Here is a 19,176-nt window from a genome sequence, read left to right on the forward strand (position 1 = left end):
TGGGAAGGGTTTTCGTGCTTTGCTTTGAGCTGGTGAAACCCAGAGAAGGACCTACATTTAAAGGCACCCAGTCTGGGGAAGCAGCCAACCCCAGGATGCCTACCATCCCCCCTCCATTCCCCCCTGCACCCCTCCTGCCCGGGTAAGGTGAGACCCCCCGATTCTGAGTGGTACCGTGTCATCAGAGAATAAACAAGGCCTTGCAGAGGCCCTGGAAAGCAGATCCTCACACCAACAAGGATGTCAAAATAGGGTTCCATCTTCTGTACCAACTCCAACTTGCTAGTAGGGGCTCCTGGAATGCTAGATTGAGAAGGATTCTGAGGCCAAGTCTGGGCTTAAGAGCCAAGAGTATCATGATGGAACAGTCATGTCTATAGGTGGGACCACTTCTGCCTTTCTTGCAGCGGATCCTGGAGACTGAGTAAACTCCTCTGGCTGCTGGGTCCCAGATTTCTCCTGATCCGCAGTTCCACCATGAGGGCGTGTGAGTTGCTCACACACGCACAGCCCAAGACAATTGCCTTTTGACTTTCACTGGAGTTTTAGCTCTTGCTTGATCAGTAAGTTCTGGATCAGCTAAAGCGCTCGCTGGAGTGGCCTTCATGAAGACCTTGTTCCTGCTTCCACGGAGAGCATACGGATGACTTGTTAGATCAGAGTGCTGAAGTCAACATCGGCTGCTCCATTATATCCAAAACCAATATTTAGCTAAAGCCCATTCACCTACCAGCACTTTTCATTTCCCAAGAGGCCCAGGAGGGCAATGACGAGCTGAGAACCACAAAGGCACACCGAGCAGGTGCTGAACAGCCAGCTGGGCTCAGCCCTAGCCAAGGGTCCTGCTCCCTGTCCTCACCCATCAGCTGAGGAGGGCACACCCGAGTCAACTTTATGAGTCAACAACATTTCAAATTATAACAGGCCATGGCGCACTTGGAAATGGTCAAAACCTGAAATCTGAAATCCTCCGAGACCAAGGATCTGTTGTGTTCAACATCACGGTACTCAGCTAGTGCCTATGATTTTCTGCAGCCCTAACAATCCCCGCAGATGGGCACAGAGCCGGCCCATGCTGCCCTCCCTTGGCCGTGAAACCAGCCTCTGCCTCCAGCACTCAGGTGGATATGAGCTGGTCTCTCCCACAAAAGGGCACGCTGTGGGTGTTTGCCTCAGTCCAGGGTCAGATAAATATTTTCAGCTCCTTGGTCTCTGTTGAAACAACTCGACTCTGTTGTTGTGTGCAAAACCAGTAGGCATGGCTGTGTTCTGATGAAAGTTTCTTTACAAAAACAGGTGGTGAGAGGGATTTGGCCCATCATCAGTTAAACTCTGCATGAGCCCCACACAAGGGCCTTTAGACTGGGTTCCAGAGAACTTGGGTGATGCTTCAGCAGCTCTGCAAATGTCTGGCTCTAATTTAAATTCTTCCTAGCTACTTAGGACACTACAACAGCAATGTACCACGTATTGTATAGCAGTTTAACAGGAAGGAAGAAGCAGTTTAACTGGTGGGCAAGCCCCTCTGTCACGAAGCTTCTCTTGTGGCCTCTATGCTGTCTGGGCTGAACGGCAGAATGGCTGAGAGCCTGGGTCCCAAGGGACAGACATGGGCTCATTTCCAGGGCTGCCACTCACCAGCTGAATGACTCTGGGTAAGTTACTCTCTCTAGACGAGCAACTAGAGTGGATGATGGCCATTGGGCTAGCACAGACTCCCGGACGCCCCTTTTGCTGAATTGTGGGAAGACGGCGTTGTCACAGTGGAGGGAGGCCAGTGCAGCAGAAACCATGGAGGGGCACTCGGGGGCTTGGGCCAGCGCTATTTCGCAACTGTCATAGAGGTATTTCCATGTGTTGATCACCAGTTTGGTGTGCGGGCGCTCACCTGTCACACCAGCTGGATATCATTATGATCCCAGATCCATCTCATGTTTGAGCTTCTCACAGGTTTTGGTTTCTCCTAGAGTTTCCTGCTCCGTTCCCGCCAATCTGATTGGGCACCTGGGGAAAGGAGGAGCAGCTTTGCGATGATCTTTGCAGTCTCAGCGTCTAGGAACAGGGCTTGGTTTCCTGCTCACTGGCAGATTCCCCTGGGTCTGGGACAGTGTGGGCAAGCACATCCTGGGAAGCATTCAGGGGACTTGTCGGGGGGCAGAGCTATGGGCTCCAGGGGTCCAACATTTCAGGAGCTGGGATTCCCTGCCCAGTGCTGCAGTCCAGTACGGGCTGTGATGCTCACCTGGCATTTCAATCTGCCCGGGGAACCAATGCACAATGCTCCTTGCCTGGGGTTCCTCCTCACCACTGGAAAGAATCAGAAAGTGTGTCTGGCTACTGCCTCGCCTGCCCTCAGGATTCTGGCCTTTTACTCCGGCCCCCTAAAGCTTTTTTTCCAGGCCCGAGATGCTCATTTATGGTTTCAATAACAGAACCAGATCCCAGTGGCTCTCACTGCCCAGGGCAGTCTGTGTCTATTACTGGTGGCTCCAGTGAAATCCACAGCTTTTACTGTCCCTTATCTTTCTCCTTCCAGCATCATATTTTTCTGCTTCTTGAAAGACCTGGAAGAATCAGGGCTTTTTATCATTAGGTCCTGGAGGCAAGACCTCTTGGTTCCCAGAATCCCTAGGGTTTATCTTAATTAGGTGCCATCTGGTGCCTAATGTACATACTCCATTCTGGTCATGCAGACTAATACTATTCTTTGAACCTCAACTGTGCCAGCTTTTCATGCCGCATATGGCTCTGGCTGGCTTTGGAGCCCTAAAGGCTCATCCAAGGGGGTGATTCTGACTGAGGGAAGGACAGAGGGCCTTTCATGGTTCAGCCAAGATCAAAGCTGAATCCCTCTATCACTTTTTTTCCTAGAGGTGATTCTTATGTCTCCTAGTATCTCTGGCTGGGCTAGGAGCAGAGGGAAGAGCTCAAAACCAGGCTCCCTGCCCTGAGGCCTCCTCTGTTGGCCAGATGGATCCTGGATGTGGATTGAAAGACCTGTACGAAGATATCATCATCACATGCCCCTCCTGTGATAAGGCAATCAGTGGTGGGGTCTGCCCCAGAAACTCAGCATGGCCTTGACCTTCCCCCTTCCGCCGCTCCCCAGCCCAGCTCCACACACAGTGGGTGCAAAACCAGCCTGGCATTCCTCTTCTGGCCCAAACTATTGCTCATCTTGGAAACACTTCTGCCTCCTCACTTTGTCTTCCATCCTGGATCATCTTTCTGCATCTACTACCCTGCCATACACTGCCCTGAACTTGTCCCCATTCAGATCCTGCACTGAGTCCACAAGATGACAAAGGTCAGGCCCAAGGTAGCCCTTTACCTCCTTTTCCCGCCCTCACCAGCGGTCCAGCTCTCTCACACACACCTCCAGGCTCCTGCTCCCTATGATGGGGCCTTTGGCTTCCTTCACAAAGTGCTTGCTTATAGCTGGGATGGCCCAGGAGCCAGATAATCGGTCGCCTGCCCTCTCAGATGACTGCTCACCTGTTCTGGGTCTTCCTGAGGGACCAGCCATCCCTGTTCACACCCTCCCTTCATAAAGAGAGCCAGGCTCGTTAGCAAAAAAAGAAGCGGACTCAGTAAAGAGTGAGAGCTCTCCCCTAGAAGTGGTGACAAAGAGGGTGCAGAGGCTCCTGCAAATGGGGGATTCACTGGCCCGCTGCCGGGAGAGGTCACTTCATTCTGGCATCCCTTGCACAGCATCCCGGTGAGAGAGAGCTCAGTGCTTTCACTCATAGTCCCATAGCTGGAGGATCTTGCTAGTGCACCTTTCAGCTCCTTCCTGGTCACTGTCTCAGACCAGATTTTCTCATGTCACCCTGGCAGGCCTTCTCTCAGGGGCAAGCAGGACACCCTCCCACTTCAGCCACTGAGCTTTCTTCCCCTGCATTTGGACCCATGACAGCGAACCCCAACACTCGACCTCTTCCCCGCTGGCAAAGCTTGCTTGGCAACACAGCAGAACACGGTAACCAAAGGACTGAGAGCAGAGGGGAGAGGGTTGGCAGGCAGGAACAACTAAACTTTGGCTAAAAGCAAAAGCAAAGGAGGCCCTGAGCAGGCAGTCCAGAAAGCTCCTCCTGGGGAAGAGCCCGCAGTGCCCCCTGCTGGCGGAACGAGAGTTTGTGTGCAGGTTAAGTTCACTCCTCTCTCCTTCCACAAACCCTGCTCCTGGCAGCTGACCCCCCACGGGGGACTCACAGTAGAGGATCATGGGAAGCAGACAGGTCATCTTGTCTTGTGGTTTCCAAACGTGCAGAATGAGAGGTAGGGTTGCTGCGGACGACTGTGCATTTTGCCCCTTTGACAAAGACCTCCGAGCCGAGGAGTCCGTGGGGGCTGAGATACAGGCTACGTGCTTCTGAGCAAGCAAAGTGCCCCAGAGTGGATCTGGGTCACCGCAGAGCAAGGGTCGTCTTTTTGAAATTCACTCTCGAGACAGTGTTCTCCTCTAATTGCACAAAGGTACCCTACGGTCTGGCAGCAGCCCTGGGCCGGGCAATCTTATTAAACCATGCCAATGCAGCTCCAAGAGAGATGGAAAACCACCTACAAGATGCGGGAACTGAGGCCCATGAAAGGGAGGGACTTACCCCAGGTCGTCAGTGCACGCCGCCACAGAGCTTGGAAGCCGGATGCCTTCTCTCTCAAAGCCAAGTTCTTTGCACTGCACTGAGCTAGTCTTAATCCCAAGCCCCCTTGGAGGCAGCCTGGCTCCTCTGACACTGTCACCCTCATTCCCATCAACCCGCCCTCTTCCTCCCCCGAAACCAAGCTACTCTACAATCTTACTCTTCCAGCCAGGATGGTGGCACAGTGTTTGCCCTGCGGGAGGGCTCTGGAGGGTGCTGGGTCAGTCTGCCTAATTCCCTACAAGTTCCTCACTCGTGGGGATGAGGGCAGACGTGCAGAAGGACAGAGCGGTGAGGAACTAGAAGGGTCCACTGGACGTTGGGGTGGAATACAGACAGGGATCTGTGCCCGCAGCCCTGCAAGTCAGTGAAGCTGGCGGCTCACTGTGCAGCTGGGGCTGGCTTCAGAGGGGCAGGCGGCCGGGGCTTCTGGGCCACACCATAAGGCACATGGGCAGCCACCGTGCCCATCTCCTGAGCCCCGGCTACGTGGAACATCTGGTCATCGAAGAAGATGTGTGGGCGGATCTTCTCGAGGAGGGGGCCCTTGGGCGCTCCTGCAAGGAACAAGGCCTCATCCGTCTCCAGGCCCCAGCTGCGCAGGGTCTTGAGAGCCCGGGCCCCCGAGCTGGCTGCGCTGCGTGCTGTCACCAAGTAGGTACGGATCGGGCACTCCAGCCGCAGGCCCTTGGAATAGAACTTCTTCTGCAGCCTACCCAGTGCCTCCAGAAAGCCCTTCAAGGGGCCCTAGGAGAAGGCAAGGGAACACCGTGAGCTCCTCTGTCTCCCAAACACTTGCCCCCTCTCCGGCAGGACTCCTCCCCAAAGCACTAGGATCCTGCTGTTTGGGGTGGGAAAGCTTTTCGAGACCCCTACATCTCCTAGCTCTGCTACACCTGCTGGGGCCACTGTGTGCGTCAGTGGGTCTGTAGGTACCTCTGTCAGTCTGGGCATCCATATTGCTGTGATTGGGGCTGTCTGGGTCAGAATAACCATCCCAGGGCAACTGTCGCTATGTATGTCCATCTATATGCCCTGTAGGTACATGGTTGTCAGTCATGCAGCTGCGTAACTGTGCCCTTCTGTGCAATATCAGCCAGGAGGATATTTTAGTGATTATGGGATGGGCAACCTCCAATCAGAATGGACTCCAGCTGCAAACAACAGGGACAAACAGACCAATGGGTACCTGCCAAACACCGACCCTGCCCATTGGGCACAGGTGGCTCAGGATGTTACGCCCCAGCTCTCTAGGGTCAAGGGAAAGACCGACTCTGCTGTGCCCAGAACAACACAGCTGAAGGAGGATGTGTGAATAAAGAACCAGATGCTGATAAAGGGGAAAGCTGTATCCGTGGCTGGAAACAAGGGCAGGTGGGCTTCTAATCTTAGAGACCCCTCCCTGGTTGGGTGACCTGGAGCAAGTAGTGGTCTCCTGGGCCTCTGGCTACCACTTAGTGGTAAAACTGGTCCTGTCCCGGGTTTCCAGAGATTTCAGGAGGACTCCACAAGAATGGAAGTCAGATAAGTATTTGGGAGCTGCCACTAAAAGCCTGCTGAGCTCTTGGGGAAAGAGTTCTGGGATTATTGCACACCCAGACTTTTGTTAAAAGCACAAATAGGATCTCCCAGGAGGTCTGTGGATTCCACCACCTCCAAACTCAGGAAATTTTCTCCAGGCAGGCTTCCTGGCATATTCTACTTTCAGGGAGACTCCAAGCAGTGGAAGGGTCCCCAAGCCTCCTGGCCAAGGGACAGATGGCAGGAGGTAGGAGGGCTGGTGTGGCCCAAAGCAGGGGGCTTGCTCCAGACCCCACAACCAGTGGGGTCTCCCTGCCCCCTGAGGAGCTGCCCAGATTTTCCTCTCCTCCAGTAAGGGAAACAGGGGCTTCTTGAGGATGTGGGACCTGGGAGACTACTCAGAGGGGTGGGTGAATCTCAGAGAGGGGTTGAGGGTTCCGGAGAGAAGATGGCAGTTTTGGAGACAGAGCGAGGCCTTCAGAAAGAGGAAGGAAGCTTCAGAGGGCAGAGGAGCTTAGAGAGAGAATGGGGGCTTCAGAGGCGGAGGATAGGACTGCAGTGAGGGGCCGAGGGTCAGTGAAGGTGGAGAAACACATTGAGGGGGCCAGGAGTCAGGTGAGAGGGATGAGGGCTGGAGGCCTGGAGAGGGGAACTGTCTGGATTCTGGGTTGGGCCTGGGGTTTGGTTCTGGGCTTGAAGTTCCAGCCAAGGGCAAGTTTAGGGGACCCGCCTTGCTCCTCTCAGGGGTTCTGGGGAGTGTATGCAGCACCTGGGCCAAAGGTTTGTTCTCGTGGGCCTTCTCATGCTCAAAGAACCTGTCCAGCCCATGGGCCTTGACGATGCGTTCCGACTCATCCGAGAAAAGCACAGCATCCCCATCGAAGGCCACGCGCAGCTGGCTCTGGGACACAGCCACGTCCCTGCTGGGGCTGAAGATGGTGGCCGCTGCGATCCCTAGGCAGAGAGAGGCAAGTGTTGTCTGCCTTCATCTAGGCAGCGGGGGCCCCTGACACATGCCTCAGAAACCTGGGGCCAAGAGAAAGTCATCTCAGGATGCCTTTGGCCCCCCGCCCCAGCATCTCCCAGGACTCAGGGCAAGACTAATGGGGGCTCATACTCAGAATATTTAAAAACTGGTCAATAAGAATGGACAGCGGCTTTTGCTCTGAGGAGGGCTCAGAGGGCCCTGGCCCATGTCAGGGTTTCCCTTTAGTTGCTGCTTTGTGGGAAGGTTGCGGGGTGGGGCTGTGTGTGCCAGAAAGAGAGGTAACTCAGAGGACTCAGGGAAACAGCTGTTTACCAATCAGTATGGAGAAAATTCAATTCCTTAAAATCTAATAAGGTCACACTGGTATGGACCAGCTGAATGTCAATCCTGACCAGAAGGAAGGGTCCCCCAGGCCACTGCTGTCCTTCTAGCAGATACTCACAGGCACGATGGGGCTGGGCTGGCCTGGCCTCAGTTACTCTCCACTGCTGATTCCTGCAAGTAATCAGCACCCTCTCTGGACCAAGATAGAATTAAGGGTGTTCGAGCTCTGGAGCTGGAATTCCAGGCTGAAGTCTATGGGCACCCCCAGTTCACTGCCACAGTGGCCCCAGGTATACCCTACTCAGGGTTCCTTGAGGCAATGTTGGTGATCAAAAAGGGCAGTACCAATGCCATCTGACCATGCACAGACTCTGCAACCCTGGGCTTCTCCAGGAGTCAGGGATGCCCGTGGGAGCCCAGGCCCCAGACTGGAGCTGCACTGGGCAGCAGAGAACCAATGCTAGGAGGCTGGAGGCCTGGGGGTCTGTTGTCTACTGGTCATCTCCCAAGGGCTGTTTCAGCTCTGCTCTTGGAACTCCAGGCTCGCAAGGGCTGGGCTAGGGCAGAGGTCCTGGGAGGAGAAAGCAGTGTCAGGCTCCCGGCAACTTCAGCAGCCAGAAGATGCGCCCGGGCATCAGGCCGGGCAGCTTCTCAGTGCCTGCAACACGGGAGCCAAGAGGAACCAGGACCACCCAGCTGGGGGCAGGGTCTCCCTCCTGACCATCCCTTGCTTGCTATCAGGCATTCAAATTACAGATGTGGAGAGGCACGCACTCAGGCCAGTGCCAAGGGCCCAACCAGACCAACCAGAGGGTGTGCCATCTGCCTAGGGAAATTGCTTCTGGTTTCTGATTAAAGAAAGCCTCTTGCAGCCCAAAGCAACACAGAGGAGTGAGGCATTGCGAGGTTAGAGGCCAGGCTTCTAGGCAGGAGACAGCATGAAGAGGGAGAGAACAGTGGATATTTAAAAAAAAAAAAAAAAAAAAAAAAAAGTGGGGCACCTGGGTGGCTTGGGTTATGATCCCAGGGTTCTGGGATGGAGTCCCGCATCGGGATCCTTGCTCAGGGGAGAGTCTGCTTCTTTCTCTGGCCTTTCCCCCTGACCTGTGCTCACTCACGCTCTCTCTCTCTCTCTCTCTCGGGTGCTATCTCTCTCTCACATGTGCTCTCTCTCATGTGCGCAAAAATAAATTTTTAAAAATCTTAAAAAAAAAAAAGTGAATATATTGCTGGTTGATAGCAAAACCTGCCGGGAGTGTTCGGCCTGAGGAGCCCGCGTGGGCAGTGCGGCAATCCTTCCTCCCCTGTGGGCCTGTTTTCTTCCATGAGCAACAAACAGGGATACACACTGTGTCCGGAGAACCAGGTCTTTGGGAAACAAGGTTCCCACAGTTTAACCCTAAACTGTCCCTTGACAGAGACCCACGGAGGGAGATTCTCTTTGTCAGCCCTTGTGGCTGGGTCTCCTAACCTCACCCCAGCACTGGCCAGGCCGGCTGCTGGTTGCCCAGACCCCAGGGCTCAGGAGGAACTAGATACTGACCTTCCTCCCGACTGGCCCAGACGGGCGGCAAAGGCTGCTTTTGGTCACACAGGCATCAGAACTACCCACCTGGAGGGCTCTTAAAAGTGAGTAGCCTTCCAGGCTGTAAGGAGGGTTTCCACGGGAAGAGAAGCCTGGGGGATGCTGATGAGTAAAGGCATCCTTACCACGGGAGGGCGGAAGGTGGCAGAATGGAATGGAAGGGCAGTCAGTGGAACAGGTGGGCCTTGTTCTCAGTTTACCTGACAGGTCACAGGAATTAAGGAAGGCACTCCCTTTCCAATTACCACAGTAACCCCTAGCATCTGCTTAGAGCTTTAGGGCCAGCACCCCCCCCCCCCCCCCCCCCAACCCCCTGCAACCCTTTTGTCAGACTCCCCACATTCTCCCTCCTCAGCATGACTCACCTTCATCGATGGCTTCCCGCACTTTCTCCGCATCAGCTGACAAGTAGAGGTTGGTGTGATAGGCCTTGAGGTAGCAGATGGGGCTATTCCCACCTGTCATGCAGAACCGCTCAATGAACAGGTCTGGGGAGGAGGCAGAGAGCACCGAGGTGATGCCTGAGTCAACCCTCAGGGCCTCAGAGGGGGTCCCTCCGTGGCCAGTGGGCTCCATCTTGGCTCTGAGTGGGGATGGGGCAGCAGAGCGATTCTCGGAGTGATTGTAGGCCACCCTTCCCCCTCCATCCTTCACCCATGAAACATGGATGACTAACCAGGAGTGACCGCTTGGCCCACGGTAATGTGCTCTTGTCAGATAATCACACTACTGCTACGGAAGGTGGGTGTCCAGCCAGAGGCTGGCCCTCCTGGCCGTAGCTGATTGGATAGCAGCAGACACCTGACCCAAGCTGGGCGGATCAGATCCTCTGCAAGTCCCGGCTGATGGTCACCCAGTACCCCTGCGCGCAGCGGCTGGAGTGGATTTGCCTGTTGGTAAAAGGCTGCTGCTCTGGGTCTACTGAGTCACTCCATCACGACTACCCCAGTCCCTCATGGGGGACAATCCACAACAGAAGGCCTAATTCCTGGCGCGGCAGGACCCTGCTCCGGTACTACGGCTGGTGTCTCTTGATCGCTCCGTGCCTGTGTCCTGAGGTAGTTAAATATTTTGAGTATCATTCTGCTCCCAGCAATTTGAAATGAGGATTACGAAAATGCCACCAAACTCTGTTGGTTGCTTAAAACAAGGATTTGTAAACGTATAAATTTTGGCCATATTCAGGAAAAGCAGAGAGACCGAGTTTGGGAAGAGAGATGTGGGTAGGGGGAGGGGCTGGCTGGAAACAGGCCGAGAGAAGCAGAAATAGGGGCTCACCTGGCCCGGAGAGAAAAAGCCCAGGAGAGATTTCCAGTACTTGGATTCAGGCTGCTCTGGGCCCGGTTTTACTTCCTGCCCTGTAGTTCTAAAAGACATCCTTTTAACCTAGTAAGATTCTCACCAGCGTAGGCTAGCTCTGGAGGGTGTGTTAGTTTCAATCAAGAGTTTGGATTAAGGGGCGCCTGGGTGGCTCAGTCGGTTAAGCCTCTGCCTTCAGCTCAGGTCATGATCTCAGGGTCCTGGGATCAAGCCCTGCATCGGGCTCTCTGCTCACTGGGGAGCCTGCTTCCTCCTCTCTGCCTGCCTCTCTGCCTACTTGTGATCTCTGTCAAATAAATAAATAAACTCTTAAAAAAAAAAAAAAAGAGTTTGGACTAAGACACAAAGTCCCTTCACTCTGACAATTGCACCTGCTTCTCCTAGCAGCCTTGTAAGGCCTGTGAGCCCCGCTGGCGAAAGAGAAACTGAGGCACGGAGGCAGCAGGTGCTCTGCCCAATACAACAGGGCCTATGCAGTGGTGTGCTGGCGCTAGCCTGCACCAGCTTGCAGGAGCTGAAGGTTAAACATTCAGGGGATTTTTTTTTTTTTTTTTTTTGAGCCAGTTAGAGTGTCCAACTGTAGATAACTTGAAATCAGGCACCGAGGGATATTCACACCCTAAGATGACTATGTTACAATCAGGGTTTTTGTTGTTATTTCTTTTGGTTTGTTTTGTTTTCTTGAGGAACCAGATTACCGGCATACCTCTGGGCTTCAGGTTCTAGCTGGTATTACCTACCCCCTCCCCAAAGGAGCGGCCCCATCTGCAAGCATCCGGTAGGCGTGTCCCATGGCCAAGCCCCTGATGCTCACCATAGTGGTTGATACTGTTGATCAGACGGACACCCACTTGAGCGTGGTTGTTGGTCACAAGGACGATATCAAAGATGTCCTCACTATCGGGGTACAGCTCCCGCAGCCTCCTGTTCACAGCCTCCAGAGCCTGGATAGGAGAGGGGACCCTCCTGCTCAGAACCCCAGGGACTGACATCTGGAGTTGGTAGCCAGCTTTGGGGAGGAGGAGTGAGCTGGGATCTAATGGGGGCGGACAGGGATGGTCAAGGGCTGGCTGTGGACGTGGACTGTCTCATCCTAACATCAGCCATTGCGCTGGCTGATATCTGCACAGGGGCGCCTCCATACAGGGTGAGTGGGGGTCGAAATCCTGCCCAGCTCCACTCACTGAGCTAGTGACCTGGAGTGGGGTTGCATTAGCGCAGGGGACAGGGAGGCTTCTTCCCACGATGGCTCTGTCCCCTTGTCAAGCCGTGTTCCTGCGGGCTGGCATCTACCCAGAGGAAGCCCCCTTTCCTTATTCAAACCCAGGAGGGCTTTTTTCTAATCCCCACAAAAGCACTGCATGGCACCTACCTTCACAAAAGGGAAGGCTGGCCCTGGGCTGAAGGGCTCGTTCTCGTGCTCCAGCTGGTAGCGTACATACTCCTCCACGCCCTGCTCCGTGTAGATGCGCTGCTCCTCGTCCATGCGGAACAAGGCTCGGGAGGACACAGCAATGGTGACAGCATTCTGAGGCTTGGGCTGTGAAGGTGCAGGAGGAGGGCTGTTACTCCCACTCTGAAGCAGGTCTCCCGTGCCAGCCTCTCTGGGTGCCCAGCTTTGGGCAGGGGCAGACCTGGGTCAGGACCCCTTCCATGTGGGACCCAGCCAGGACCTAAGGGAGACGGGGGCTCCCTGCCAAGAGAGCATGATCCAGTGGGAGGACATGTCTTCAGGAAGTGTACAATCTCGTGGGCCATCTGGACACACGGGAAAAATGAATACAGTGCCTGTAGCCAGAGTGTAACTGATGCTTGAGATGGTCTCCAGATGATTTCCATTATAACATGAGAGCTACATGCCCTGTAGGAAGAAATGGTGCCCAGAAACATGGTAGTTATGTAAGAAAATTCATCTCCAGCCCAGATCTTTCTCCTGAGATCCAGGCTGATATATTTCATTGCCCCAGTTGACTAACAGACACTCAAACTTAACATGCCCAAGTTTGGATTCCCACCACCGCCTGCACCTCCAAACCTGGTCTCCCATCTGCCTCCTCGTCTCAATGCTCAGCACCACCATAGACTCAACGCTGAGGCCAAAACCCAGAAGTCAACCTCAAGTCCTCCCCGCTCCTCAACTCCCCTCCCTACACCAGTCAATCAATAAATCAATCAATCACCCAAACCTGTCAACTCTATAGAATCCATCCACTTCTCTGTGCCCTCCCTGCCAGAGTCCAGTCCATCACCATCTCCCATCCTAGGTCATCCATATCGTTGTTAGGGGGTGTTCTCAAGTTCACATCTGAGGATGTTCCTCCCCCTTTCAGTGGTAACTGCTCCTCTCAAACTCTGTTCCACAGCCTTGAGTATGGAGTAGGAAGCCCTTGGAGACAGATGCCTACCTCTTCACACTGTCAACTTTCTGCTATCCAGCTTTGCTCAATCTGACCTTTCTCGTGTCTGAGTATCGTTTCCTGTCTGTCCCTGAGCCTCTGCACATGATGTGCCCTCTGCCTGGTTCTTCGTCTAGCTAACTTCCCCCCAACCTGCAGGTTTCAAACTACCTGTCCCCTACCTTTCCTGCTCCTAGTCATAGGTTTCCTACCTCTCCCATAGATTTCCTTTTTAAATTAAATGTAGCATGGCCCTAATTGCTTATTTATCTATTTCTATTTCTAGACAGAGTCCTGGGGAGGAAACAGGGACCATGCTTAAGTTTGGAGGGAACATAAGCCAGAACTATCTTGTTCATTCAGAGTATCTATAGTGCTTAAAATTGTGCCCAGCACCTAGTAGATGCTCAGTAAATTTGTAATGCTCCTGAACTCTCACATAATCTATTTCAATGAGAAACAGTATTTGCTATGACAGATTTAACATGACCTAGAAACTCCAGGACAATACCCTAATCTGTTCAGATTGCTTGACATACAGTAGATGCTCCAAGAATGGGCTCTGAGTTTTCTATAGGTGCTCTATTGTGTTGTTTGTTTGTTTGTTTTGGTTGATGCAAATTTTACAAACATTTACTGGTTCTTTGCTCCAGGTCCCTGGGCTCTGCCTGGGAAGTGGTCCTGGCAATGACAGGGCTCCTGCCCTCAGAGTCACCTGCTGATAAGGAAGAAAGGCAGGTAAACAGAGACACAAAAGGGGCTAGCATGAGTGATAGGACACAAGGGAAAGCAGAGTCTTGATGATGGGTTCACAGTAGGCTGTCACGGGAGAGGAGGCATTTGTGTGCAGCCCAGAAGGAGGAATCAGGTAAAGGAAGGTATCAGGAAGTGAGCAAGTACGCAGTGCATTCACAGAGGTGAGCAGAGCCCAGGGCAGGGAGCGTGAGTGCCGATAAGTCCAGAAGAGTGGGCAGGTGCTAGGAGGCCTTCCCCAAGGCCCAGGAGGGCCTCAGAACTCCTTCACCACCCTCTGTGGAATAGAGAGAGACAGCAGCTGGACCCTTAAGAATCCCTGGGGAGGATCAGAATGTGGGGGTGACTCCCACTTTGCATGTGAGGAAACAGAGGCTCAAGATGGGGGCAAGATTCATAAATGGACCTCAAATTCAGGCCTGTTCCTGATAGCATTGCAGGCCATGTACCCAACTCCACTGCTTCTTTCTGGAATCAAGCCTGGGACCCAATCAGTGGGTAACATTGAGTGATTACCATGTGACAGGCACTGTGCTGGGGACATGGCAGGAAACAACACAGACAGGATCCCTGCCCCCACAGAGCTTATGATCTGTCCCTAAGCAGAGATTTGTGCCACCCTTTCGAAGAGCATTATCTACTAGAACTTTCTGTGATAACAGACACGTTCAGTCACTTGCAATGTGACTATTGCGACTGAGGAATGGGATTTCTAATTGTGTTTAATTTTAATCAATTTAAATTTGAGTAGCTATGAGTGGTTAGTGGCTAATAAAGCTTTAAACCTCAAAGCAGTAAATGGAAGACCAAAGAGTTCCCCAAGCGCATGCAGTAAATCTCAGTTTGCCTTTGACTTTGACCCCAACAAAGATGGTGTATCCAGCCAGAGGGGTCAGGGAAAGGCGGTGGCAGGCAGGACAGGTGCCTCTTCTGGGGACTCAACCCAGGTACCCTCTCAGTTGCCAGCCACCCCTGTTTGTGTGATCACAGGTTGGGGAACTCCCAGCCCCCTTGGCAACTGTGAGCTTTCAAGGAAAGAAGGGAAAGCAAAAGCAAAGCATAGAGGGATGGCCAGGGATGGTAAGTGTGGGTGGGGCTGGTGGGTTGGGGAGACCACTCTCATAAACTCAGGAATGGCCTTCAGAATGGAGACTGAGTTTGCCCCACCTGCTGGGCTTACTTTCCCAGGGACAGGCCCAACACCATCCAGGACAGAGAGCCAGCTGCCCTCCTGGCCCCTTCAGGCAGATTCCCAAGCCAGCCGCTCCAGCCCAGGCAGCCAGCCAAGGTCTCACTCTTGTCTTGTTGTCCCACAGTCCCTGCCAGTCTTCTCCATTCTGGGTCCCCTCTGGTTGAGCTGCTCAGACCCCATCCCTACCCATCCCACTTCTGGCCATCACAAGAAAGATATCCTAGTTGTCTTGGCCCTAGGAGTCTCCACTTCCTTCTTTTACAAATGGGCAAGCAGACTCAGAGATGGACAGAGTATCACTCTAGGTCACACAGCAAAGTCAAGGCAGATCCAGGTAGGTAAGATCCCTAGGCTCTGGCCTCTAACCTGGCCTCTGTCCACATAGCAGCACCCCCCCATATGCCCTTCCTAGATAGCTTCCAGATGTCCCCAGCCCCTTCCATTTCAGCCACTTCCTTGGGACACTTGCCCCAGGGAGCCCTCCCCTTCCAGATTTGGGAGAAATGGTGGGGGAACACCATGCCCCCAGACTGAGGTTTCTAAGCCGCAGGGCTCTCTTTCTCCTCAGAATGGGGGTCCCCAATGAAGAACCTTTCCACCAGCTCCACCTGCTCTCACACTGTACAGGAGGGTAGGGTCTTGGGGCCCAGAAGGTGTGAACTGCTGTGAAAGATACAGAAAGAGCGGCCTCTCCAGGCTCCAGCAGAGTTGAAGGGACAGGTAAAGGGCTGGCCAGAGCTGGGGAGAAGCCAAACACTTGGAGACACCCCTGGGCCTAGCTGCAGAGGGAGACCACCCCTTCATGTGTTGTTAGGCATGGCTAGGAACAAACTGTTCCTCCAGAACACAGAAAGAAGTCCTGATTCCAGACTGGGAAATGGGTCAGGGGGACCCTTGTCCTAGACAGGGGACTCAGCCTGGGAACAATGGGCTCCAGGGAGCTAGGGTCCTGCCAGTTCTCTGCCTTCCACTGGTGCTGGGGGGCTGGTGGGGGATTAATGGAGGAAAGCCAGCCTGCCTGAGGAGCTCTCATTTAGACCGACATGATTCTGCCTATTGGGCCCAAGTAGGGAACACAGCCAAAAGCTGTTCTTTCCGAACAGTCTTACTGGGAGAAGAGCTGCTGGAGGAGAAAGGGACAAGATAGGTCTGGACTGAGGAGTCCTCTGACCCCATGAGGTGAGGGGCTCCTCTGGGCCGTCAGGGCTTAAATATTTCACTCAGGCTCCTGGGAATGAGACTAGGCTCTAATGGGACCCAGGAGGCCTAAAGCCCTCAAAATAGCTTGTGGGAGGAGGGGCTACTGCAGGAAGGAGTAGAGGCTGGGAGGCTGCCCGTGAGGCGTCAGGGGTCATGACTGACAACTAGGCCTGAGCTCCCTGGCTCCATGGTCCTTGAGGGGGAGATAGATGTATTGGTGAGGCTCTACTTGCCACTCCAGCCCCAGTGTCCATCTCCTGAGCCATGGCCATGAGATCAGTCAAGGTTCCCCCTCAGGCAGGGACCAGCTCCTCATTGGTCTGCTTGCTGCTGGACTCACCGTCTCCCATCCACTCCCCAAGCAGCCCCAGAGGGATCGCGCTCAAATGAAATGGGACCAGTTAATATCCTGCTGAAAAACGGTTTTCATACTTTTAAAAAGGTAGGTTGACCTTTTATTTCCATGAACTCCTGGGTAGAACCCCAATATGTAAATCAGCTAGTACTATAGTTGATTAGCATACAATTATTTTACTAGTTTACTTTTTGATTTCAGTGTATTACCTGTACATGATCTATTTCTTATAATGACAACCAATGGAAACAGCACGGTTGTGTAAGTGATAAATTTGAACCTAGGAATTAGGCTGTCGGTGCAGACTTAAACGTCATCTCCTAGTTAATTTGTTCCTGTATTTGATTGGTTTGTGCACAGTATTAGAAAGTCCTGAGTCCCATCAATAAGTGGTTGCAAATTGCAAAAAAAATTTGTTTTCTGTTAAAATATAAGCCTCAAGATACTCGGCAACAATAATTGCCAGCAAACTCAAGATAAAACAGTTCCTAGGGAAGGCTTTGTCTTGAGGTTTGCTAATGAGAAACCAAAAGACAAACAAAACAACAACAACAACAACTAATCAACCTACAGCATTAAATTAGTATGTTGGTGGTACTGAAGGTGCTAAGATGTCCACATAACACATTTGAGTGAATGGAGTTTTATTACACATTTAATTGTTTAAGAGGAGTTGGGAAAAAAAAGAAAAGAAATTAGATCCGCATGTGTGCAGACCTCCAGAAACATAGGGCCCCAGCGGAACCTGGTTTTAAAACCCCTAACCCCACTGACAACCCAGGCTCCTGAGTATGGCATTCAAGGCCCTATGTGGGTCTCTGGCACCTGACCCATGTATCTCCCCAAAATCCTGCATTCTCCCACCCAGTATCAAAGACATCCTCAAGCCGTTTGCCCATCCTGTTACCCAGTCTGGCTGAGAAATGCTGCCTACTCAGCCTTTAAGCTGAGCTCAAACGCTGCGTCTGCAAAGCCTTTCTTAGTCTGTGTCTGCAAAGCCTTCCTTAGCGGGCAGTCTCTCACTCCTGTATGCTCCCTCTGGACCATGTAGGGTCTTTCATCTGAACACTCAACCTGGCCAGGGTCTCCCTCAAGGGTCTCCCTCAAAAGTCTCCCTCAGTGCACCGCCGGCTCCTGAGGCAGGGACTCAACCAAATTCATCTCTCAGTCCCCACTGCTGAGCAAGCAGGACCTGGAGATGCTGCAGGAATGACTGTTGATAGGGTGGGCCTCCTGGGGAAGGGCCCTAGGAGGGAAGCAGCAGGATGCTTTAAGGTCAGGCTGGAACCTTTCGGAGGATGCCTCTGGGCCAACCTCCGTTCAGCCCCCTTCCCAAGCTCTGAGATCTGGGAAGCAGCAATGAGCAAGGCCCAGGGGACAGCGGGGACATCAGGAATCTGTCCGATGGGAAGAGGAGCTCTCTTCACTGTGTGAGTCTCCCAGACCACCACGGGAGTCACGGAGATGTTGATGCCCACTGCAACAGGACCAGAACCTGGAGCTGTGGCGCAAAGTCCAGCCTCGGGAGCCCTGAACGTAGGGCGAAGATCCAGTGCAGTTCCCTTCCCTTAGGACGCGGACAGCGCAGCCCCCGGAGCCCACAGCGCAGGGCCGTGAGCCAGAGCCCGAACGCAGACTCTCGGGTCCGGAGCCCGATGCCCCAGATGGCAGGGACCTGAGCGCACAACGAGGAGCAGGGTTTCCAGGGTCAGGTTACCCTAGCCCAGGGCGCTTGGGCAGGCGCCGCTGACCCGCTGTGCCAACAAGTGCTGTCCGCGAGCCCCGGGCTGCGGGCTCTCGGAGGAACTGGGCTCTGAGGACAGCATGGGGGAAGGGGGTTCCTGGCGTGGAACCCGAGCCCGGGGGAAAAAAACACCGGCGCAGAGCTCCCAAAATAAACGCGAGCCGGTGCCAAGGGCCCGGCACATTCTGGTGCTAAGGAGCTGCGTCCCCTCCTGCCACAGGTCCCTCTCCAGAGGGCTTACGACCCTCCCTCAGTGACCCCTCCCCTGCCCTCCCCCCGTACCCAGACCCTGCTGTTACCGATTTGGGTTTCTTCTTGGGCGCGAGGTTTTCGTAGAAAGTCTTGGTCTCCTCCCAGCACGGGGCCGCCGCGGTCTCTGCCCCCGGCCCGGGCTCGCGGGGCTCCCGGAGCTCCCCGGCTTCCATGATCCGGCTGCCACCCTGCCGGCCCGAGCTGGCGGCGGCGGGGACGCGGCGCTGACAGGAATGGGCTGCAGCAGGGAGGCGCGGCCCGGGAGTGAGAAGGGGGCGGGCCGCGCGGGGAGTGTGCGCGCGCGCGAGCCGCTGGGGGTGGGGGTGGGCGGGGGTTTGTTAAACTCGTTCTCCGCTGCCGGCGGGTTGCTGATGTTGGATGTGTCCTGTGGGGGGGGTGGGGGGCGGTGAGGGGGCAGCTGAGTTCCCAAGTGAATGTGGGGGTGGGGGGTGGTGACTGGGGAGGGTTTGGCCTTTCGGGCTCCCAGGAGCACCGGCCCTGAAGCTGGGCTTGCGGGCTGCCGCGGATTCGGGATTTCGGGGATCGTGTTCTTCGCTGGTGCTTAAGGGCGCCGAGAGAGGAGAGGTCTGACAACTTTCCCCCCCAGGATGGTGATCCTTAAAGGAAAAAATGAAAAGCTAGCCTCCCGTCGCCAAAAGCTAGCCGGCGGCCGCTTTCCCCTCCGGTGCCAGGACCCTGGGAATCTGATTGGCAGACCGTAGTCGGTTCTGCGAAGGGAGAGGTGGCTATGGATGGACAGCTCCAATCTTGATCTGGATTCTGCTCCTAGCCGGGCGCACAATAGACGGCCCGGATGGGCAGCTCTTCCCCTCTAAGGCGGAAGGACCTTTAAAGTCGGTGGAGAAACCAGGTCCCCACAGCCTGGCTGGGGACCCACACCAG

At 54.1% G+C, this 19,176-nt stretch overlaps 1 protein-coding gene across 2 annotated transcripts; it reads right to left on the bottom strand.

Moving 5' to 3' along the window:
- Positions 1-143: 143 nt before the first annotated feature.
- On the bottom strand, positions 144-18,519 carry NT5C1A (5'-nucleotidase, cytosolic IA). 2 transcript variants are annotated; one of them, XR_009399793.1, is made up of 7 exons: positions 18,321-18,519; positions 11,754-11,921; positions 11,196-11,325; positions 9,427-9,549; positions 6,934-7,118; positions 4,605-5,390; positions 144-2,004 (listed from the first exon to the last, which is right to left on the bottom strand). XR_009399793.1 is itself a non-coding variant. In XM_059377393.1 (6 exons), the coding sequence occupies exons 1-6, from the start codon at positions 18,444-18,446 to the stop codon at positions 5,025-5,027; spliced, it is 1,098 nt and encodes a 365-aa protein (XP_059233376.1). In that variant the 5' UTR covers positions 18,447-18,519; the 3' UTR covers positions 144-5,024. The 2 variants fall into 2 exon arrangements, 1 of the variants encoding a protein (XP_059233376.1); XM_059377393.1 differs by having other exon boundaries at positions 144-5,390.
- Positions 18,520-19,176: the final 657 nt, after the last annotated feature.

The sequence above is a fragment of the Mustela nigripes genome, chromosome 14 (assembly GCF_022355385.1).
Source record: "Mustela nigripes isolate SB6536 chromosome 14, MUSNIG.SB6536, whole genome shotgun sequence".
Lineage (NCBI taxonomy): Eukaryota > Metazoa > Chordata > Mammalia > Carnivora > Mustelidae > Mustela > Mustela nigripes.